General features: G+C 37.5%; 1 protein-coding gene across 5 annotated transcripts; it reads right to left on the reverse strand.

Moving 5' to 3' along the window:
• Window positions 1–184: 184 nt before the first annotated feature.
• Window positions 185–6,003, reverse strand: LOC17875222 (probable N-acetylglucosaminyl-phosphatidylinositol de-N-acetylase). Of its 5 annotated transcripts, none has more exons than XM_023786408.1 (12): window positions 5,898–6,003; window positions 5,740–5,814; window positions 5,554–5,646; window positions 5,264–5,312; window positions 4,804–4,937; window positions 4,279–4,696; window positions 4,128–4,191; window positions 3,970–4,040; window positions 3,757–3,821; window positions 3,616–3,660; window positions 3,448–3,528; window positions 185–615 (listed from the first exon to the last, which is right to left on the reverse strand). In XM_023786408.1, the coding sequence occupies exons 6-11, from the start codon at window positions 4,385–4,387 to the stop codon at window positions 3,454–3,456; spliced, it is 429 nt and encodes a 142-aa protein (XP_023642176.1). In that variant the 5' UTR covers window positions 4,388–4,696; window positions 4,804–4,937; window positions 5,264–5,312; window positions 5,554–5,646; window positions 5,740–5,814; window positions 5,898–6,003; the 3' UTR covers window positions 185–615; window positions 3,448–3,453. The 5 variants fall into 5 exon arrangements, with proteins under 5 accessions (XP_023642176.1, XP_023642171.1, XP_023642169.1 ...); XM_023786403.1 differs by having other exon boundaries at window positions 185–344; window positions 4,804–5,005; XM_023786401.1 differs by having other exon boundaries at window positions 4,804–5,005.
• Between the last annotated feature and the right edge of the window lie 1,856 nt (window positions 6,004–7,859).

The following is a 7,859-nucleotide window of genomic DNA, read 5'->3' on the forward strand; positions in this document are numbered from 1 at the left end:
GTTCTTTCATGCCTTTGTCTTAATATTCAAAGTCTTTTAGACTCTTTATCTCATGATTGGAGCAAGCCGAGGGTACCAAGAGAACTCTTTGGTTCTTTTATGTCTTAATATCAAAGTCTTTTGACTCTTATGATTCGAGCAAGCCGAGGGTACCAAACTGAACTCTTTGGTTCTTTCATGTCTCTTCATATCCAAAGTCTTTTGACCTTTTCATCTTATGAGTTTCCCAAGCCGAGGGTACCAAAACTTTGAGTACACTTTTGTTATATTCAGTCTTTGTCTTAAGACTTCTTAAAATCCCTTTTCCAACTCCCAACATGCACTCCCATCTATAGTTTACAATTCTGCTCGGGACAATGTCCCCAAAATTGAATCCGACAGAACACTATTAGATTAGTGTCTGCTTATGATCTTTTTTGGGTTTTAAAAGAAAACACAAACAAAAACAAAAACATCAAAAACAAATAAAGTAGATTTGAGAAGTAACAATGGAGGACAAGTGAGTGAAATATTCTCTGGAAGTGGATGTTGGTGAAGGAGGAGAAACAGAGTTTGGCATTAAAGACGGACAAGAGCGACAGAGGTTGAGTGTGGTGAAGAAAGAGGACCAGATTTCTGTTGATAATCGACGGACAAGAGCAACAGAGGTTAGTCCATAATTAAATGTTGGTTCAATAATAGTAACAAACATTAAATAGGCCGGTAAAACCTCGGATGTGGCATTTAGTAGTGGCGCAGTGGTGGGAATTTAAGGTTGTTGGTGGTTGAAATAAATGTTAACCTTTGATGTCCAGCAGGAAGATGGTTCGGGAGATGGACAAGACGGTTTGTGTTCTAGAAGGAAGATGGACGTATTCTACTACAGGTGCGTGGAAGTTTAAAGTCCGTAGTGGACAAATGGGAAGATGTATGTCCATCAAGAAAGATACAAGATTTGAAGGGTTGAAAAGTTTGGTAGCAGATGTTTTGGGTGTGAAGTCAGCTGAGCATCGATTGGCTTTAAGCTTCTGGTATCCAGCGGAAACAACTGCCTTCACGCAAGTAAAGATGCCTCCTATCTCAATAACAAATGAAGTGGAATTGGGGTTGTTTAAGATGAAGCATCGAGAGTACGGTGGACTTTATTTGTACGCAACTCTGATGGGAGAAGGTGAAGAAGGGATATTGGCTACCAACCCAATGGGAGAAGGTGACGAAGGAAGGTCTCAAGAAGGAATAGATGGGCAGCACGATCAACATATAGCTAATCCAGATGGTGGACATTTGGCAATGGGGGGAGCATGTGGTGGACATTTGGGAATTGCAGAAGCAGACAATATAATGTCCAGCAAAGATGATGTAGATGAGCAGATGTGTACTCTAGAAGATGAAGTTTTGTTGGATCATCTAGCCACCGTGGAGGCCATTCACAAGGCACAAACTGACGTTGGCGAAAGGGGTAAGGAACATAAAAGAATAAGAGAGGAGGAGGTGGAGGAACAAGATGCAGTGGACATGTTGGGGGACCTATTTGATGAAGCGAATGATCCATCAAGACAAACATCTCTTGGTTCGGGAGAGGAATCAGATTATGATTTTGACGAGTGGACAGACCGGATAAACAAAGAATACCCGCCTGATTGGGATCCTTATGTTAATATGGCAGTTTTCAACAGTGACGAATGTCCTCTGTCCACGTACATGCACTTGCTGAAGACAACAAATCCAGGAACAATAACGGACATGCACACCTCGATGGACAAAGATGCGAATGTACTTTTCAAGTATATGTTCTTCGCTTTCGGTGCATCGATATCTGGATATAAATATCTACGGAAGGTGATAGTAATTGATGGGACGGCCATGAAGGGGAAGTACAAAGGGTGTCTAGTTGCTGCTAGTGGACAAGATGGAAATATGCAAATCTATCCATTAGCTTTTGGGGTGGTAGATGGAGAGAACACAGATGGGTGGGTGTGGTTCTTCAAGAACCTGAAAAAATTTGTCCCCGACGAAGAAGATCTTGTCTTTGTGTCTGATAGACACGCATCCATCTATGCTGGTCTACGGGAAGTTTATCCTATAGCACACCATGGATCGTGTACTGTGCATCTTTTCAGGAATGTGAAGCATAATTTCGGGTGTGCTGGCTTGGCAGCAGTTGTTAGCAAGGCGGCAAGGGCGTATACGGTAGGAGATTTCCGTGTATGGTGGGCTGAAATAGAGGAACGTGAACCAGAGTGTGCGACTTATCTTAAGGAAATAGGATTACCACATTGGACATTATCTCATTTTCCAGGCGAGTTACAACCTGATGAGTAGCAATATATCAGAGGCTTTGAATGCGGCAATGCAAAAAGCGATAGATTATCCGATTGTCTCGATGGTCGAATTCATACGGGCAATGTTGATGAGGTGGTTTCACTTAAGGAGGATAAAAGCAGCAAAAACGAGAACTAGATGTACACCAGAAATTGAGGCAATTCTAATAGACCATTTGAAGGATGCCGTAAACTGTGCAGTGTTGTCCGCAAGTGATTGGGTATACCAAGTAAACGATGCTGCAGGGTGTGGTTTCATCGTGGACCTCGAGAATAAAACATGCACTTGCCGCGTTTTTGATGTATTGAAGGTACCTTGCTGTCACGCATTAGCTGCTAGGGGAGTGAGACAGCTAGATATATACAGCTTTGTGGATCTGAGTTACTTTGTGGAGCCATGGCGAAAAAAGTATGAGAAACTCATTATGCCGGTGCCTAAGGAGAAGGATACGGACATCCCAGCTGTAGTTCAAGAAGTACCTATTAATCCGCCTAAGGAAAAACGCGGTGGGGGTAGACCAAAGAAGAGAAGAATCCCGTCACAAGGGGAGAAACGTCGGGTAAGTATAAATGATTGTGTGGACTATAACTAGATTGCGGTGTATGCTTGGGATGCTTCTAATCCACTTTTGGTTACGTCTGTCAATAAGGTGAGGAAAAGGACAACTCCATCCAGATGTGGAAGGTGTAATGGGGTGGGACACAATAGGAAGACTTGTTCCAACCTTATATGAAGTAGACAATTTTTCTGCAGGTTCAACGTGTGATGGCAGACAAATTATCTAGTTTTTAGAGGTTTTTGGATATTTTGCAGGTTTTTGGAGGATGATGGTTTAATGATGGTATAATTTTTTGTACAATTCAGAAGGTCTGATCTGTGGACTATAATCGGGGTGTAATGTCTGTTATCTAATTTTGGATTTGTAAAATGTGATTAGTGGACCAGAATTGGGAATTTAACTGGTCCACCACATATAATCGGGGTATGTATTTTGCGGAGTCTTGTAGAAGTGTTTTGGTCCACAAGTGTAAGGAGTTTGTCGTTTATGAACAAGCATTAAACTTGCGGTTGTGTGATTGTTGTGGCAGTAGTGGGGAAAAAATACACGTGCGTTGGATAATTAGTATTAGTTAATCGTAGACATACTATAGTTCAATGGACAAATCCTCTACGTGGACATACATAGATTGCACTACATACTACGCTCCATACTTTCCCAAAGCCATCCTGAGAGAGACAATACAGTATACGTGTGCCCTCAAATGAGAGGGAATGATAAAAATGTGTGTAATGGGGAGATATATTTGCACTGACCTGTAAATTTGGATGGTCCAGAACTCTTAACTGTTGAAGCGGAATCTGCATCACGTTCAATATATATATAAGCAAACAACAATTTACTGCAAGTACAAGACACATGTCAAGAAGATCCTTTCTAAGTTAAATTGGATTTACCTTGAGCACTGCACACGCCTGATGCAGCTCATCTTTCCGAATGTTTCCCATACCATCAGCGTTACCTGCAGCATAAAATAATTCATCTAGTGTTCAAAATGAATTCCAAACTGCATCTTAGTAAGCATCCCACTAAGAAAAATCCACAGTTCGACAACTTTCAAAAGGAAACTAATACAACAACCAGAAAAAAGTATGAAAAAGGCATATTACCAGTAGACAAGCATAATATGTGAAGATTGTATGCATTGGAAGTGAGGTAGTTTATCGCTGGAGAAAAGAACCTGTCAAAGACTCATCTCTCAGCAAAACAATCTTTGACAAATCGATCAATCAATATCCGGAGAGACGCATTATCAAAAATATCTAACATTGACTCATCATCAGGATGTGCAAAAACGAACATAACATTTTTCTTGTCAGGGGTATTACTACCTGAAATCAAGTACAATAAGATAAATCAAAATTCTGAAAAGAAACAAGTCTTAACCGGTAAAAAAAATTGTCTTTCCGGCTACTTGCCATCACCGATAATAGCAGCTTTGGAGTTAGATGTTCCTCCGAAGAAAATTTTGCATAAAGAAGCCACCCAGATAACAATCAGAGAAAGAGATACCACAAGCCATGCCATCTGAAGATTTTGAGCAGATCAGAGACTTTTTCAATTTAAAGAATGAACAGAGCCGTGAAGAGAAGAACACTTCCGTCGATGACTATGATCTTTTATTCTCCGGTACTAATGCTCTGAGTTCTCTGCCACCGATGATCATCAGTAGGGATCCGAACCTTTCCCGGCCACGGCTGGGTTTTTTTTTTCCGATTTCACTTTTTTTTTGTGTACCTGTTTCCGTTTTGTAAAGCCCATGGGCTTTTTATGGGTTTTGGCCCTCTTAATATGTTTTTGAGATTGGTGATTGCGTTTAAGTGCCAAAGCCAGATTCTTGTAAAAGAGAAAATGATGAGTTCGTCACGAGTAGTTAAAGCTAAAACTATACTTTACGATATCTCTAATTGTATCAATTAGGAAGGGATTATTATTGTCTATACCACATTTAGATAGGAAAAAATCAGAAATGCCAGTTTCGATTGTGGCTTATTAGGAGTGCCACATTGGATGAAAAGGGGAGGGACAAATTGACAAAACTACCCCCTGGGCAGAGAGAGTGTGATTTCGCGGGTTGCTTCAAAAATAGAGACCGATGGGACAACGTTCGGCAGAAAAGAGAGCATTAAATGAAGAGGGTGGCATCTATTATCCAGAGGACAACGATTAACAAATAAAAACTTTGGATTCATTTTAAACAAATGTTCTGAATCAAGAAAAAAAAACTCTTAATTCCAAAATCACAATGACACATGAATAAATTGCTTAAAGTAAAGAAACAATAAATCTAATCAGAGATGGATTGATCAATTGTAAAAAAACCGAAAACACAAAAACAAAAACAAATCCAAAACCAAAACCAATACCAAGAACGAAAACAAAACAGTAAAGATAGAAATATACCTCAATGAAGCGGAGACAAACGTCTAGGGTTAGATTCGAAACATAATCCCTAAAACAAAAGTTAAAAACAAGACAATTAGTAAATCTGAAAACCCTAAAAAATTCACCAAATAGAAATCAGAGAAAGACATCTAACCAAAGCCCACGAGACAGAAGAAACCTAACCGTCTATTGAAATAGTTTCTTGCCGAATCAACAACCAAACAAAATATAAACCCTAGATCTATACAACATACGAACGATTAGTAAATCTAGAAACCCTAAAAAAACAGAGGATCGGAGAAAGAAACCTTATCAATCACCACGACGAGTAAGAAGAAACCCAACCGCCGATTAATATATTTTGTGTCCGAATCAAACCAAACAGAACAAAAACCCTAGATCTGTCCAAAATAAGAATTAAGAACGATTAGAAATCTTGAGACCCTAACAAAAACACAAAGAGGATCGGATCAGATCAGAGGAAGAAACCTAACCAAATCACCACGAGAGAGAAGAAGCCTCAGCCGATTGAACCAGTTTCGTACCCGAATCGGACCAAAATCAAAACCCTAGAACAATACAAACACATGTAAGAACGATTACACAAATCAAAACGTATATAATACAGAGAAATTAAAATTGAACGACATACCAATCTTCTTGATTTCTTCATCTCACTCTCCTCACCATCTTCGTCAAACCAGAAGAGAGAAAAAAATAAATTTGAGGAAAAAAAGAATATGTGAAAATATTTACTGATACAAACCGAAACTGAAGATGAGTGGGCCTTAGTGGGTCTTTGACTTAGGCTTAGTGTTTAAGCCCAATTTTCTCTATATTGTCTTCTATTTAAACTCTTCTTCTTCTTTGTAATGGGTTATCGAAAAGATCAACAAACAACATTATCTTCTTCTCTGTTAGTCACGATGCTAACTTATTCTTCTTGTTAAGTCACAGGCTTAACACTTCTCTTCTCATCTAAACTCTGATCTTCTGATTTCTCATCTCTTTCTTCTACTTCTCATCTAATTTCTATTAATTTCTTGATAGAACAAAACCTGGTTCTATCATTTACTCTGATAATAATATATATATTGTTGCGTTTCATAGGCGCGTCTCCGTAACGGCTAATTGTTGTTATACATGATCTGACCGTTGATTCGTCAGATGCTTTCATCGAATGGTTCTGTATTCTCCCGATTAAAAATAAAGTGAAAGAGCAAAGAACAAAAAAAAACCAAACGGATCTTGTGGGCTTAGATGGGTTTTCAGCCCAATAAGATCAATTAGTTTAAAATTCAAAATTTGAAACTCTTTTGTTTTTGTATATATCTGTAACGGGTAATTATATACATGATCTGTACCGTTGATTTGTCAGATGCTTATATCGAACTGTTCTGTATTTTTCATAGCGTTGCGTTTCTCTAACGGATAATTATTATTATACATGATCCGATGTTGATTCGTCAGATGCAATCGAACGGTTCCATATTTTAATTATTAAAAGTCGTTTTTTTTTAATTTGAAAAATATAAACAAACGCAAAAGCAAAGGAGAATATAAGATTTTGGACGGGCCTTCTAGATTAGATGGGTTTCATATTCTAAGCCTAATAATCAATACAAAATTAACTTTCTGTTGTTGTTTTCTTTCGATCTCTTGGGTGAAGACTCTTGTTGTTTAATTTTGCAAATCTATTATTGTTTGCCTAAGATTTGGCTAAAACTCTTGTTGTTTGCAATTTTGTGGTTGTGATTCAAATGCAGGAGTTTTACATATGGGCCTCATAAAGAGTTTTAAACTCGTAAGTAAGCCCTATGCATATTATATTACTATGAATCGTTATTTTTTTTCTTTGCCTCACCGGTGGAAAACAACACAAGTCGTACGATATGTTTGCTTCGACCGTACGTGATCGATCGTTGGCTCCTTGCTTTCACGTGTCTCTGGCAGAGCAGCAGTTGAAAACTTGAAACTATTAAAATCAATCTTGTTCATAAGAAAAAAAAATTGGATGCGAACACATACAAAAAAATTAAGTAAAAGATCACGTCGCAAGGATTTTATGGGTAGTTTAAAAAAAAAAGTTTTTAAAAAAATCAAGTGTTTTTTCCTTCTTTTGAATAATTGAGAGGGTTTGAATAAATTTTTCAAAAACATTAAGTATTATTTACATTCAGTTTCGAAACTAAAACATGTTATAAGATTTCGTTTTAAAAACCACTCAAATCGCGATTTTTAATTAATCTTTTGTTTGAAATCTTTACTAGCACTTTATAGATTCATTTGGCGGAAGGAGAAGAGAGGAAATGTAACTTTATATATATAGACTAGCAGTTGACCCGCGCTGCGCGCAGGAGGTTTATAATTTTTTTGTTAATTTTTTATTCATATTGTGATATTTTATTTATTTTTTAATTGATTTTCAAAACATATTATAGTTATTTTCTCTTGAATTATTATCTTTCCATATTTAAATTTGGATTAAAAGCATTTTCTTATTGATCATGTTATAAACTAATATTTCACTTTCAATTTTATTAATCTTTTGTTTGAAATCTTTACTAGCACTTTATAGATTCATTTGGCGGAAGGAGAAGAGAGGAAATGTAAC

Source organism: Capsella rubella, unplaced genomic scaffold (genome assembly GCF_000375325.1).
Source record: "Capsella rubella cultivar Monte Gargano unplaced genomic scaffold, Caprub1_0 scaffold_8, whole genome shotgun sequence".
NCBI lineage: Eukaryota > Viridiplantae > Streptophyta > Magnoliopsida > Brassicales > Brassicaceae > Capsella > Capsella rubella.

What these genes read in the sequence shown, in the direction of transcription:
- LOC17875222 (XM_023786412.1), bottom strand. Translation starts at nt 4,387, where the DNA reads ATGGCATGGCTTGTGGTATCTCTTTCTCTGATTGTTATCTGGGTGGCT. An exon ending in AGCTGCTATTATCGGTGATG is followed by an intron (nt 4,192 to 4,278) that starts GCAAGTAGCCGG and finishes ACTTGATTTCAG; the next exon opens with GTAGTAATACCCCTGACAAG. An exon ending in AGGCGTGTGCAGTGCTCAAG is followed by an intron (nt 3,661 to 3,756) that starts GTAAATCCAATT and finishes AACGTGATGCAG; the next exon opens with ATTCCGCTTCAACAGTTAAG.